The 15,715-nt window shown below is 39.5% G+C and overlaps 1 protein-coding gene across 1 annotated transcript; it reads right to left on the bottom strand.

Annotated features, from left to right (window-relative positions):
• Nucleotides 1-5,341: 5,341 nt before the first annotated feature.
• Nucleotides 5,342-11,431, bottom strand: LOC122539870 (glucose-6-phosphatase catalytic subunit 1-like). The gene is made up of 5 exons (XM_043675002.2): nucleotides 11,135-11,431; nucleotides 9,524-9,633; nucleotides 8,695-8,800; nucleotides 8,053-8,168; nucleotides 5,342-7,599 (listed from the first exon to the last, which is right to left on the bottom strand). The coding sequence occupies exons 1-5, from the start codon at nucleotides 11,371-11,373 to the stop codon at nucleotides 7,085-7,087; spliced, it is 1,086 nt and encodes a 361-aa protein (XP_043530937.2). The 5' UTR covers nucleotides 11,374-11,431; the 3' UTR covers nucleotides 5,342-7,084.
• Nucleotides 11,432-15,715: the final 4,284 nt, after the last annotated feature.

The raw sequence follows: 15,715 nt of genomic DNA, 5'->3' as shown, positions 1-15,715 counted from the left end.
AGGGAGACACTTGTTGGTGATCTTCTGAAGCAGAATGGATAAAGAGTGAACCTGGAAATATTCTAATTTGAAAAATCATTACTAAATGTGTGATCATGATGGTTAGTATGTGATTTAAATTTAAATTGTTCTGCAGTGACAACTAGAAAGATGTGTTACAGAATTAAGAAATATAATCAAAAAGTTCATAACTAACCCCCAAAGTCTATCCACCATTTACAAGGCACAAGTCAGGAGTGTGATGGAATACACTTGCCTGGATGGGTGCAGCACCAACAACACTCAAGAAGTCTGACACCAGCCAGAGCAAAGCAACCACATCTACAAACATTCAATCCCTCCACCACCGGTGCTCAGTAGCAGCAATGTGTACTATCTACAAGATGCACTACAGAAGTTCACCAAAGGTCCTTAGGCCGCTCCTTCCAAATCCATGACCACTTCCAGCTAGAAGGACGAGGGCAGCAGATACTTGGGAACGCCACCACCTGCACGTTCCCCTCCAAGCCACTTACCACCCTGACTTGGAAATATACTGCCGTTCCTTCGCAGTCGTTGGGTCAAAAATCCTGCAATTCCCTCCCTACCGGCATTGTGGGTCAATCCACGGCAAGTGGACTGCAGCAATTCAAGAAAGCAGCTCCCCACCACCTTCTCAAGGGCAAATAGGGATGGGCCATCAATGCTGGCCAGTTAGCAATGCCCAAGTCCCACAAATGAATTTGAAATAATTGTCATTAAATAGATGTGACAAAAAACCCCACATTTTAAATAGTTCATCATGTGCTAAAACATTATCATACTATATGACAAGATACAATTAATGTTTGGAAATATAAATCCTCTGAAAAAACTAAAATGTTCAATTAATTAGTAGAAATAATTAGTTGAATATTGTAGTCATGAATATTGAGGAATTAAAAGACAAAGACTCCAGATGGATTAAGAGTCCTTTCCTTATAATGGTCACAAGGATAACTATGTCAGGCAGGCTCCTACTTATTGACCACAGCTCTGCTTTGAACACCATAATTCCAAACAAACCCATCTCCAAACTCTGGGACATGGGTCTCTGATCCCCTCCCCCTCCCCCAGCCCCAACTCTGTAAGTAGATTCTCGACTTCCTGACCAACAGACCAGAGTCAGTGAGGATAAGTGACAATACCTTCTCCACAATAATCCTCAACACCAGTGCCTTGCAAGGCTGCATACTCAGCTCCTTACTATACACCTTATATACATACGACTCTGTGACCAAATTCTTTATCATCTCAATTTACAAGTTTGCTGACGATACCACCTTTGTAGGTCAGAACTCAAACAACAAGGAGTACAGGAAGGAGATAGAGTGCTTGACAGCATGGTGTAATGAAATCAATCCCTACACTGATGTCAGCAAAATGACAGAACTATTCACTGACTTCTGAAAGTGGAGTGGAGGGCATGCCCCTGTCTGTATCGATGGTGCTGAGGTAGAGATGGTCAAGAGTGTCATGTTCCTGAGAGTGATGATCACCAACAATCTGTCCTGGTCCACCCACATTGACCCTACAGTTAAGAAAGCACAGTAATGCCTCTACCTCCTCAGAATGCTGGGGCATTTCAGAATGTCCACAAGGACTCTTACACATAGAGTCATAGAGTCATAGAGATGTACAACATGGAAACAGACCCTTCGGTCCAACCCGTCCATGCAGACCAGATATCCCAACCCAATCTAGTCCCACCTGCCAGCACCTGGCCCATAAGCCTCCAAACCCTTCCTATTCATATACCAATCCAGATGCCTCTAAAATGTTGCAATTGTACCAGCCTCCACCACATTCTCTGGCAGCTCATTCCATACACATACCACCCTCTGCGTGAAACCGTTGCCCCTTAGGTCTCTTTTATATCTTTCCCCTCTCACCCTAAACCTATGCCCTCTAGTTCTGGACTCCCTGATCCCAGGAAAAAGACTTTGTCTATTTATCCTATCCATGCCTCTCATAATTTTGTAAATCTCTATAAGGTCACCCCTCAGCCTCCGACGCTCCAGGGAAAACAGCCCCAGCCTGTTCAGCCTCTCCTTATAGCTCAAATCCTCCAACCGTGGCAACATCCTTGTAAATCTTTTCTGAACCCTTTCAAGTTTCACAACATCTTTCCGATAGGAAGGAGACCAGAATTGCATGCAATATTCCAACAGTGGCCTAACCAATGTCCTGTACAGCCGCAACATGACCTCCCAATTCCTGTACTCAGTACTCTGACCAATAAAGGAAAGCATACCAACCACCGCCTTCACTATCCTATCTACCTGTGACTCCACTTTCAAGGAGCTATGAACCTGCACTCCAATGTCTCTTTGTCCAGCAACACTCCCTCGGACCTTACCATTAAGTGTATAAGTCCTGCTAAGATTTGCTTTCCCAAAATGCAGCACCTCTCATTTATCTGAATAAAACTCCATCTGTCACTTCTCAGAACATTGGCCCATCTGGTCCAGATCCTGTTGTAATCTGAGGTAACCCTCTTCGCTGTCCACTACACCTCCAATTTTGGTGTCATCTGCAAACTTACTAACTGTACCTCTTATGCTCGCATCCAAATCATTTATGTAAATGACAAAAAGTAGAGGACCCAGCACCGATCCTTGTGGCACTCTGTTGGTCACAGGCCTCCAGTCTGAAAAACAACCCTCCACCACCACCCTCTGTCTTCTACCTTTGAGCCAGTTCTGTATCCAAATGGCTAGTTCTCCCCTGTATTCCATGAGATCTAACCTTGCTAATCAGTCTCCCATGGGGAACCTTGTCGAATGCCTTACTGAAGTCCATATAGATCACATCTACTGCTCTGCCCTCATCAATCTTCTTTGTTATTTCTTCAAAAAAACTCAATCAAGTTTGTGAGACATGATTTCCCGCGCACAAAGCCATGTTGACTATCCTTAATCAGTCCTTGCCTTTCCAAATACGTGCACATCCTGTCCCTCAGGATTCCCTCCAACAACGTACCCACCAGTGAGGTCAGCCTCACTGGTCTATAATTCCCTGGTTTGTCTTTACCGCCCTTCTTAAACAGTGGCACCATGTTTGCCAACCTCCAGTCGTTCGTCACCTCACCTGTGACTATCGATGATACAAATATCTCAGCAAGAGGCCCAGCAGTCACTCCTTTAGCTTCTCACAGACTTTGCGGGTACACCTGATCAGGTCCTGGGGATTTATCCACCTTTTACCGTTTCAAGACATCCTTATAGATTCACCATAGAAGGCATCCTATCTCGATGCATCACAGTGTGGTATGGCAATTGTTATTCCCAAGACTGAAAGAAACTACAGAGTTGTGAACACAGCCCAGTCCATCACGCAAACCAGCCTCCCATAAATTGACTCCATCTACATTTCCCACAGCATCAGGAAAGCAACCAACATAATCAAAGACTTCTCCCACCTTGGTTATACTCTCTTTCAAACTCTTCCACCAGGCAGTAGATATAAAAGTTTATATACACGTACAAACTGATTCAAGAACAGTTATCAGACCTTTGAATGGATCTCTTTAATGTTAATGTTGATCTTTCTCTTAAACTTCTCAGCACCTGTAGTATTGTATCCCGCACTCTGTTTTGTTACCCTAATGCACTATATAGTATGATTTGCCTGTAAAGCATCTAAGATAACATTTTTCACTGTACCTCAGTACATATGATAATAAATCAAATCAAATCAAAAATCACTGGTTATGACTGAACCAGTTTTTTTATGCATCTTGATATTATTAAAAAACTACCCTTTATCAGCTGAATATGAAAAATTATTTTACTTGATTTTGCATTTATTCTGTGGATTTGGGTGTTGTCAGCTTTTATTGTTCACTTCTAGTTGTCCTTGAGAATGGAACGGTGAGAATTCAATTGGAACAAGTGTAGTTTATTCAGTCCCTCAACTCTATTCCACCATTTAACTGGCTCATGGGCTGATTAATATCTTAATTCCACCAACCACCTTCCATAACCTTTAATAATTGCTGAAGAAAAATCTGTCCATTAGTTTTGCAATTATTATGTGTGTTTGCTTCAACAGGCTTTCTGGGAAGAATTCTAAATTTCTAAAACAGTCTTTGTGATGCCAATGAGATCAATATTTTGTTACATTCCTGACCATAACTGTTAGTAGAATGTAATCGTTAGTAAAGTTATGATTGTTTTAAGCTTAACTGTGACTACATTGCAGCAGAACTCTCATTACAATTTTCAGTGGTAAGCTTATATTCACCATGATATAAAATATATTCTTTGTACTCTCGAGTGATACATGTGTCTGCTCAAAACAGCACCGAGGTAAATATTGGATTGCACAGATCACAAATTAGAACTTTGACATTATGTGAAGTATTTTCAAATAACAATTTCATGATTTAATTAACCACCCAAGTTTGAATGATTAACCAATTTATCATTGATTGAGGGAGTCACCTTGTCTGTATAACCCATAAACAATTGGTGAAATAACAGTTTCATTGATTAGCTGGAGAGCAAAATATAGATTTCCACAATGCAGGCAAATTGCCAATTAGATAAAATAAGCAGTTTAGAAATATTTATTTTGATTTAGATTTTTGAGCTGGAATATTGAGTATATAATAAGACTGCCACTATGTTCCTTTAAGTGGAGTATTTAATCTGTATGGAGAGTTCAAAATATGCATTTGAAAGCAGTTCTCCAAAAGTGAAAGGCAATTTTAAATTCTTGGTCTAGATTAATTATATAGTTTATCTGATACAAAATACACTTAAACCCCAATAAAATATCTGTTTCTCAATTAAGGTGATGTTCCGGTCAGAGTTATTTGTGGATTTTGATTTATTAGTGGCATACCATATAACCTGATATTTTCACAATGCATTCTAATCAGAAGGTAGTTTCTAATTTAGTTGCTGACTTCTGAGAAATGAGGGGCAAGTTGTTTCCGTTCTTATTTCCCCCACAATTGGCCACAACTCTGACAATTTTGCATTTCACATAGAGGGCTGAACCACTCAGCCAAGGTGTTTGTATTGATTCTAAAGCACATCTTGTCCAAGACCATTATGAATTGATGCCATTACTCAAGGGAATGCAGTAATCTCATCTGGCCAACCTAATAGAGTGCTATTAACCAACCCATTTAACATTCAATTGCTATAAATATACAACAGGCACAGATTCACTTGTAGTTGCCTCTACCTTATAGTGGAAACAAACATAAATTCTTGGTGTATTGAAGTTTTGAAAAACAAGTGTAACTGATGCAGGTAATCTCACTGCTACGTGGTGAATGCACTAGAGGTAATGAGTACGACAAAAGAGCTGATTTCAGGTTTGAATGGAAATTACATCATGTAACTTTATTAGAATCAAATGATTCCACACCATTTGAAATTACTATTACAACTAAACAGCCTGAAGTGTTTTGAGGACCATATATACAAAAAGAAAAAATAGAACAATTCATTTTGAGTCTCAGCTGTTGCTGTTTTTTTCTTGGGTGCAGAACTGGCCACTGGCCTGACTGTGTAATGGAACATTGTGTGGTGGATAACAACATCGATCAACATTGTCATTACCTAGTGGAACAGCATTCAGACATGAAACAGTATTGAAGCAGCTACAATGAAATGTGTAGCATTTCAATGTCTTTCCCAGCTAGGCACAAAGGCCAGACAATGGACTTCAGCAGTCAGAATGAAATTACAGTGGAATATAGACACACATAAAGGATAAAGTGGCTTGCTTAATAGGCATCCTATCCACTATCATGAAAAGTCATCCCTTCCATCACCAATGCATAGTGCCAGATGATGCAGATCTGATGAGCCAAATGGCCTCCTCTGTGTTTATAATCATTCTGTGAGTATCATTACAAGAGGCACAGCAGCCACTCATTGTATCATTTTCAAAAGCGCTTTCCAGACCCACAGCCTCTATCATCTAGAAAACAAGGGCAGCAAATGATTGGGAACACCTCCTTCAAGCCACAGTATTGCACTTCTTCACTATGGCTAGATCAAAGAACTAGACATCCCTTCCTAACATCATTCTTTACTTCCACCAGATGGACTGCTGTGGTTCAAGAAGGCGGAACACCACCTTTTCCAGACGGTTAGGGATGGGCGATAAACAAAACCTCTAGCTTACACTACCCACATCTCTTGAAAGAATTATATTCCAAAAGTCTGAACATACATGGAGTTAACAGAAAACGTTTTAACAGATGGTACCCAGCCGAAAGCCTGTTCCCAACCCTGAATGTTGATAATTGTTAGAGTGCTCTGATCGTTCGATTGATTTCCCGTTTATCATTCTTTTCTGGCCTGATAACCTCCAGGTTGATCTACATCTGCAGATTATGCTGAGAAGACAGCAGACGCTCCATCTTCATTTCCTCCTATAGATGCAAGCCATTAAGCTGTGCCCAGCCCTAAACCAAGGCAGGTACAGTGCCATATTCCCTCAACGAATCAGGCAATTGTATGAAATGTGCATTTGATTCACTATACCTTTAGTGAAAGCACCATTTTTAACCCTGCACCCTCACTAAGTCAAATTGCTGTATACTCATGACAGAAGGATACAACTGGCTCATACTTAGACCTAGGACAACTAAAGCTATCGACCCTATGAAAATTTGCTCACACAGTTTACTTCTCTATATTAAGAAAAAAGTGATTAACTAATTGTGCATTCAGAAATCCATCAATTGATTCCTCTGAACACAACTGTTTTCCTTTCACATGACATGCAAATCAAAATAACATCCAGAAACTAAAAAAGTACAAATGTCCCCAAAAATTTGGAGTTTTTAAAAAATGAAACAGGGGAAAGTAAACAGGAAAACTGATGATTTAGTAGCATCTGGAAAGAGATTGGGTGGATCAACATGCCACCACACTGAAACACTGACTTCTTTGTCTGTTTTTCACAATTCCTCTGCCCATTGCCTCCTTCAGCATTTTTTCTCATTTCAGATGCAGTGCAATTCTAGTATTTTCTCTCTGTTTATAAAAGCACACATCAGTGCTGTGAACATGTTTCCAAGTTTTGTGACTTCAGAAATCTATAGAAGCTTTTCCTTCTCCTCTCGGTTTACAATTTGTGACACACAGTATGGAACAAATACCACAGCAGCCAGAGGTACAGCAGCACTCTTACAGAAAGACAGAAAGTAAAACAGGAATTCTGTCTGAGTCGGGGGCTTCACTGAGTCAAACAGATGCAGGATGAGTAATGAAGCCACTATACAACTTAGTCTGAAGCTGAACTGCTGGCTCCTCTTCCCTTTGCAGCTCTCAGCATAAATGGGGGAGTTGAGAGCTAATCCCAATCCGAACAAGGCCCCCATGTTCCTGACCAGACCAGCGAAGGGAGTGCTGTCGATGTGGACCCATTCTGCTCGGGCGCACCATCTCTGGGCTTTCTCCACTGACCACAGCAAGTCCACTCCCAGCACTCTCAGCACCAGATAGAAGCCCAGAGCGAAGGAGAACAAGGACAGAGTGATCTTCAGGTACTGCGTAAACTTCACATTGTAGATTGTATCAATCCGACCAAACGCTTCAGCCACAATCAATCCTAAGTGTAGAAATTCACAATTAATATCTTTGGTAAATCGATAGCATATGTACATTACAGACAGTGTACGTCAGTAGCAAAATAATTTTATGTGTATTTAGTGTATATGAAAGAGTAGCATTTTATTAGGCATTTCAAGCAGCTTTTTTTCTCCATTGTTAAAAAGCTTCTAAGCATTTATAGGACCTGTGCTAGAGTTTCATTTCAACTGGTGACTTAAAATGAATGATATCAAATCAGTCTATTGACTCCATAGTCACATACAATAATCCATACTAGAAAAGTATCAGTGTTGGTCAATGTTATCAAAAAGTCATTAAGTTGGATTTATTTTCCCTTGAGAACTCAGTTATGTAGAATACAACCAATGGTTACAAACATTCAAATTAATGCAAACTGCACCAATGCAAAGCTGTATTGTTATATTTTTCAACTGAAAGAAAGTATCCTGACCTGAAATAACTCCAAAGAAGACCTGGTGTGGAAAGTGAGCGGCCAGAAACACTCTCGATGCACAGACACAGATCTGAATCACCCAGAACACTGTCCATAGCAGCACATGGAGACACCTAGAAGTTGGGAGGATAATCATTGAGCAGTTAGTAAAATAATGAATCTCCAAATTGAAACTCACAAGGGACTGTAACTGCAGCATAATGCATCGTCTATCCAGCTGTCTAATATTTATGCACTGATACTTATTTTTGTTCTCCTTTTACTCAAGATTCAGTTAAATAGGAGTCTGGATGGACATAATGTACAAATGGTACACACTGCTTAATCATAAATAATATTTGCATGAATTCAAATCAACTTACAGAACATTGTTCCGAAGTTACTTATAAGTAAGCATTTCTAAGTTGATTCTAATCTTGATAAATGTGGAAGTAATGCGTTTAAATATAGTCAGTTTTTATTCAGAGACATGTAAAGCACTGACTTGCAGAACTGAGTGTGTATTGAGTGGCATCCACACCTCATGTATAAACTATATTTAATGTGCATGACCACATAACAGTCCAGACAGACCTAACATTTAAAAGCAGTGCTGATATCCCTATGCTCACATGGTATGTATAATTTCTTAAATCTTACCATTTTTGGAAGATGGGCTGCTTCTTTTGTAATCCAAAGGTCAGTAATGCTGTGACCATCACATGCCAGACTCCGGCTGAACCCATTGCATGACCAGATGGACTTCCTGTCAAATACATCATCCAAAGACTCGATTAGAAAATGTCACTAAACCTTTCAGTATACTTTGTAAACTTTTTAAAAAACAAGTCATCGCCCATTACTTTGCCTCCAGTATCCCACAAGGATCTATCCTTGGTCCCCTCCTATCTACATGCCCCTTGGTGACAGCATCTGAAAGTACATGGTTTGTTCACACACGCCCAGTCCACCTCATCACCATTGTCCTCAACCCTCCCACTCTCTCTACATTGTCAGATTTCTCATCCTGCGTCCAGTGATGGATGGTCAATACTAAAATTGGGAAGACTGCAAACCATTGTCTTTGCTTTTTTCCCTAGTTCCTGACATCATCTCTTTTCCATGCAGCTGTCTGTGGCCAATCCTTTGTGTGTATTCTCTCAACTATTCAGAGTTGACTTGCCATCCATTCAGCACCTTTTTCTTACACAGGATGAATTGTTGCTCCCTTTGAAATTTGTCATTCTTGCATTTGTTCTGATGCATGCCAGCCAAAAACTCTGATTAGGATGCTTCTCTTTTTTTGATTTTACTTTAGCTGCTAGTATTGGATGTATAATGTATAATGAATGATTTACTTCAATTGCAGAATATCAAGTTAGACCGGACAAGAAAAGCAGACAGTGAGGGGATGGCAGAAGCAAAAATAAACAACATTTCAAACTGCAATTCTAGCTGCTGCCTCTGTTCTGTAATGAATTGCCAGTACCTGGTCCTGTTTCACATGTGATCGGAAATTGCTGCACCACGGGAAGGGAAGAATTAGCATAAAACTGGGTCTCATGGACCCACCAGTAAGGTCTTTGCCCAAATAAGAACCTGTAAAAGAAAAATAATGGAAGAAAGGTTAACCTATATCAAATATGCAGTGTGTAATTTGCTTAAATGCCTTGTATTTAGGTATTCAATTGGGCAACCTCACTCATCGATAACATGAAGGAAATTTCAACCACTGGCTTAGGAAGCATTAAAGGGATCTGGCACGGTGTGGCCAGTGGACCAAAGGGTAGGATATTGGAATTGATTATTCACCAGGTTAAAGCTGGAACTAAACCACAGACTGGAAGCCCCAGTTGTGATTTCTTAGCTCTTGCCAAGAGATAAGTTAAAGTGCAACTTTGCGATGCCAGACTACAGAACAGAAAACGAGAAGGAAAGATTTTCCAACTCTATTACATTGATCTCAACCACAGGCAAAATAAAATTAGGATTATTTCAAACTTGTTTGTTTTAGATGCTAAGTTGATCTCTGACCAAACACTATGAAGCATGAACCAGTGCCTAAACACTAGAAGTTACGCTCAAGTAATCATTTTCTTCTGCACAACAAATCAGTTTAATTTTATTTAAAAAATCAGTATGACACAAATATTAGTACATTATGTAATTTTCTTAAAAATCCTAACTTTATTCTGAAACTTCCTCATTGACAAATACAGGAAATTTCAACCACTGGCTTAGCAAGAGTTAAAGGGATCTGGTAATAATGTGGCCAGTGGGCCAAAGGGTAGGACATTGGAATTGTTGATTCAGCAGGTTTAAGTTGGAACTAAACCACAAACTAGACTCCCCAATTGAGATGACCTAGTTAATATTAAAAACTTTTCAATAACCAGAGATAAGACCAAGAAAAAATTACAAGAAAAATTAAATGATTTATTTTAATATCCATAACTTATTGCAAAATATGCATAATTTAAAATCTGAAACACATTTACTATTATTAGTATAATTTGACTTGATCTCAGATGGTACAGAGTGAGGCCTGTCCAATATGTGGTGGGTGGACCAATGATATACTATTTTGATTTCCAGATAATATATTCCAAATCTCAGTAGGTTAACATTGAAAAGTGCAGTGGCCAGATGGTTCAAACACTGCCTTCAAAATGGTCAGTGCTTACTCTATATCCCCACCTTGACCACAACATCCTCTTTGTCAGGTAGAGTTCAATTGTCTGACCACCCCTAAGCTCAGGACAGACCAGGATGGTAGCAGACTATGACACAAGAAATGCAAGAAGAAATACTGCAAAATGCATTAATTTATAAACATTTCTCATTTTCACTACTTAAGGTTGAAATAAAAAGAATTATTTGTCTTCAGTCACAAATTTCCAGATCTCAAAGCAAGTTACAGCAAGTATATCTGAGGTTACTTTCAATAAGAAAGAAACCATTGATATAATGTTTTTCATGACCAGTAGACATCACAAAGTACTTAATTCACAGTTTGCTATCTGACCTGTATTAGCGTCTATTCCATTACACAAATGAGACCTTTAATAAAACTCTAAAGAGCTTATCTGACAATACCTACCATTTGAAGATGAGGTTGAGCCAGTCTCCAATGACAGCCACCCAGATGAGTTTGACACCCACGGCTTCACACAGATGGAACCAGATGGGAAAGAAAACAAAGAAAGTGTTTCTCAGGTCAGCGGCGAAAGAGATAAAGGTGAACCAGCTCTGGGAGTCCCTGTAATTCATCTGTAGATACTGCACCAGCTCTACCCCGGAGCTGTGGAGCAGGTCCATCCCAGCGTCCATTCTCTCCATGTTCGGAAGCTACTGCAGGTTTTGTCAGCTTAGTGTTCAGTTTCTGATTTTGCCTGTGGTGATTCAGGGTTTATATAGGAGAGGGGAAATCTTTTTGTCTCGTTATCAATTCAATTCACAGCCAATAATCACAAAACTTTGAGCATGCCTGGGGAAAACAATGTCAATGGCCTTTTTGGCAACAGCACCTGCGTCATTTGTCTGTCTCAAACCAATATCCTCATGCATGGAGAACGTCACAAGGCCAACCCATGCGAAAATATTGGAGTTTGACAAACCTATAAAATTCATCAGTGAAAACACGTCAATCTCTGCTGCTTGCATCATTTGGAAACTAAATAGAAGAGGGAGCTGCAGCAATAGGAAATTTGCTGACAGTATCAAGTTATGCTACTAGATGTAAGAGAAATTTGCTTCACATAAATGATTTACTGAAATTAAATGCACAAAATCCACAATGAGCTGTAGATTTTGATGTCAATGACATATCAAAACAGAAAATATGAATGGTCAGAATGGCTAAAACATTTTGGCTATGAAAGCAACTATTCAGCATGGAGTGATGGAGATTATAAAACTGACTGAAATGTCGCCAAGTTACCTTCAGTCAATAGAGGTTTTCAAAGCCTTGCCACCTTGATACTAAGATTAGTTACTTCCAATGGGAGTTTCAATGCAATTCATTTCAGTTTGCAGCTTAATGGGAAAAATGGATTTCCCACATTCAATGGTTTCTTATGAAGGCACAACCATCACAGCCATGACTGAAGAATGGCGAAACCAATTGAAACAGCGCTAATTAACATGGCACTGGCCAACCCCTAACTTGTTTTTTAATTCAGTCACAGGATGGGGGCAGCACTGGCTAGGCCAGCATTTATTGCCCAGAGGGTAGTTAAGAGCCAACCACATGGCTGTGGGTCTAGAGTCACATGTAGGCCAGACCAGGTAAGGATGGTAGCTTCCTTCCATCAAGGAGGTAAGTGAACCAGATGGGTTTTTTTCAACAATGGATTCATGGTCATCATTAGACTCTTAATTCTAGATTTTACTGAGTTCAAGTTATACCATCTGCTGTGGTGGGATTCAAATTCAGGTCCCCAGAGCATTATTTGGGTCCCTGGATTAACAGTCTAGCAATAATATCACCAGGCCATTGCCTTTTTGACTATTCAGTGTAACTGAAAACATATTGTCTTGGAGTGGTAACTTGTTTCCCACATGCAAATTACAAGATCTTTTTTCAGCAAAGTAACTTCCAGAATTAAAGTTTAAGGCTTCATTACATTTTGTCTTGTATTTCTTTGATATCAGTAATTTTTAAGGCACTTCATGAGCACATTCAGGAAACATTCTCTAAAGTCTAGGTAGAAACTAATCAGAAGTTTCAAAATGCGTTCACAATAAAATCACATGTGGTTGATTTATTTTCAAATCTGGCAATAGTAGATCATTGCTATAATAATAGCTGACAAAGGTCTCTGGGAGGTCACCAATCTGAGTACAGAAACAGTAATTGTTGAAGGGTCATGGAAATAAGGTAAAACATCTGAACTCATGTTTTCAAGGGGACCTCAAAACCACTTCATTGCTGCCATTGATTTTGCTCAGTGCTGAAATCATGTTTTTCCACCTTTGTTATCATTTCAACTGACAGTCAATGATTACGACTGTGAGCAATCCCAATGAAAAACAGAGTCAATGCCCTTCCTATCAACAAGACCTGCGTCATTGTAAAAGCTGGGTTTGAAACCCTACGTACATTCCTGTTTTGCAAGGACAGTTCTTATGAAAATCATCTGAATTGTTTACAGAAAATTAACTGAGCTTTGGGAGATTGTGGGTTTTTTTTACTGCTAACCAACTTATAAAATTATTTTGAAATTCAATTGTTATTGAAATATTGTAGCCTCTCACTGTTATATTTTCTGATTTGCTACACATTGTTTCTGATAAGAAATGCATGAGAAACACTTAATATGCCAAATAAAAAAAAACTGTTTATCAATGATATTGATGTTTCCATGGAATCAATGGCAAATCCACTGCAACAGATCGTGGGAAGTCTTGAACGTTGGTGAATAATAGGTTATGGGGCAATTCCCTGTACTTTGCTTAGTCTCTCATAATATGGTCTGGCTCAAATTACTGAAAGAGTCCAAAGTAATGTAACACAACAGAGGGAGAATACAGCAGGATCGCAATTAAACACAATTCCAAGAAGCTTTTGGGAGAATTGAGAGATATTGCTGCACAGAAAACCAAATAAGAATTATTGAGTGTTGAGTACATTTTCTTAAGAATTGTAATTGCTGATCAGGAGAGCCAACCATTTTGTATTAATGCCAATTGCTATGTATTATTGTCTGAAAGGGTTATTGCTGAGGGCTGTATAAGCACCATCCACTTGATGGTGTCATATGGACTTGAGGGAGGACAGTGTAGGATCTAAGGAGTGAGAACTCACACTGGACGCACTTAATTAATTCATTCATGAAATGTGAACATTTCTGACTGGGCAAGCAATTTATTGCCCACATCTGTAGTTACAGTTGAGTTGGTGATGATGAGCTGCCTTCTTGAACCACTGCAGCCCATGTACTGTGGAGTCGCAATGCTGTTAGGGAGGAAATTCCAAGATTTGGAATTCTAAACAATGTAACCTGTAACTAGTTGCTAATGTGCAATTAGTGATATCTTAGAACTACAAGGAACTCTAGTCAGACCAGAAAATGTTTTTCCTTGTTGTATAATGTCAAGCAGCAGATATGCAATATACCTGTAAGAGATATGCTCATGATGTTGTCACTGTATAATGCCATGTAACCTAATGGTGTAAAGGTCTCAGTCTCCATGTTACTGAGTCCATTTGCAGCATGACAGGCTGAGAGAAGCATGCTACAATACACCAGGATTGCTTAGCTTGAGCCCAGATGCACAAGTGCCTGTGATCATAGTATCCATTTGGAGATACCAGATGCTGTAATGAAAGTTCACCTTGAATTGTTCAGTGCTACATGACCTAGGTCCTATTCATATGTTGTGGGAACTTACATGTATCACATTATGATATCTGAAAAACCACCTGTCGTGGCATAGCATGTCAGTTTTCCTCAAATGCACTATACCAAGCAGATCCTGCCATTTCTGAGGGGATAGCGTCAGCAACCTTTATCATGTGCACTAGCTCATACAGTGTCATATGTTGGCAGCAGTGTGAATTGGATTGATTGCTTATATGTTACATGGTTAGCAGCAGTATGAAATCTTTGGACTCAACTTCAAGTTGCCTGCATAAACAGCACAGTCAGCAGCAGGGATGAGTTAAAGATTTAAGAACTCAACCCTTGTGGTAGTCCTGAACAGGGAAGAGTACTCCAGTGAATAGTAATAGCATTTTATATCTAGTAACAGATGCACTGCAACAGGAAAATTAGCAACTGGAAGAAGGAGAATTTGTAACTCCCAGACATACAGGCAATAGTCTGTAGGCGAGGGGTCCCAAGTGGAAGTCTGACTGTGAGTGGTTTGAGAAGATTGAGAAGTTTGTGGTGAGCAGCCATTTTGAACCACTGCAGTCCATTTTGTGTAGGTAGAAGCAGGAAATCACGGCATAGTATTTTAAAAATCTCTTTAAGGAGAGATTACTAACTTTGTATGTGCTTTGCAATTTTAAGTTGACTTTTAAAGAAAAAAACAATAAATTTTCAGGATGTGAGTATTAATGGCAATGCCAGCATTTATTATAGATCCCAATTACCCAGATGACGAGTGAATCATCTTCCTCACATATGTCTGGCTCTCTAGGCCATTTCAGAAGGTAGTTGTGAGTCATTGGTGTCCATGGTGGGCAGTGCTGTTAGGGAGAGAGTTCCAGAATTTTGACCCAGTTACAATAAAGGAAGGCCATTAATCAGGAAAGTTTTGGCGCAGAGGGGAATTTGCAAATGTTGGTGTGGAGTATTCAGTAGAGTCAATTCCTTTGTATACAGTCAAGTTAGTCAAGAATCTGGTATGTTTTTATCTTTCAATTACTACCAGAAAAATCATGTTCTGATAATAATCCTCTTGTTGATAATCTTGGAAAGGAAGTTAGCATGTGTGCAAGATGTGATTGAATTGTGGATGCTGTAAATCAGAAACAAAACCAGAAGTTGCTGGAAAAGCTCAGCAGGGCTGGCAGCATATGTGAAGAAAAATCAAAGTTAATGTTTCGGGTCTGTTGACCCTTCCTCAGAAAATGTCGGTTTATATGCAGAAGATAGAGTCTGGGGAGGGGCTAAAGAGTAAACAATAGGTAGGGATAGAGCCCAAAGAGAGAGAAGAGCAGTTGGACAGATAA

Source organism: Chiloscyllium plagiosum, unplaced genomic scaffold (genome assembly GCF_037043375.1).
Source record: "Chiloscyllium plagiosum isolate Xiang-an unplaced genomic scaffold, Cpla_swu_hap1 HiC_scaffold_32, whole genome shotgun sequence".
Classification (NCBI taxonomy): Eukaryota; Metazoa; Chordata; class Chondrichthyes; order Orectolobiformes; family Hemiscylliidae; genus Chiloscyllium; species Chiloscyllium plagiosum.
The sequence above is the reverse complement of the archived record's forward strand: the minus strand, read 5'-3'. Positions and strand labels throughout refer to the sequence as shown.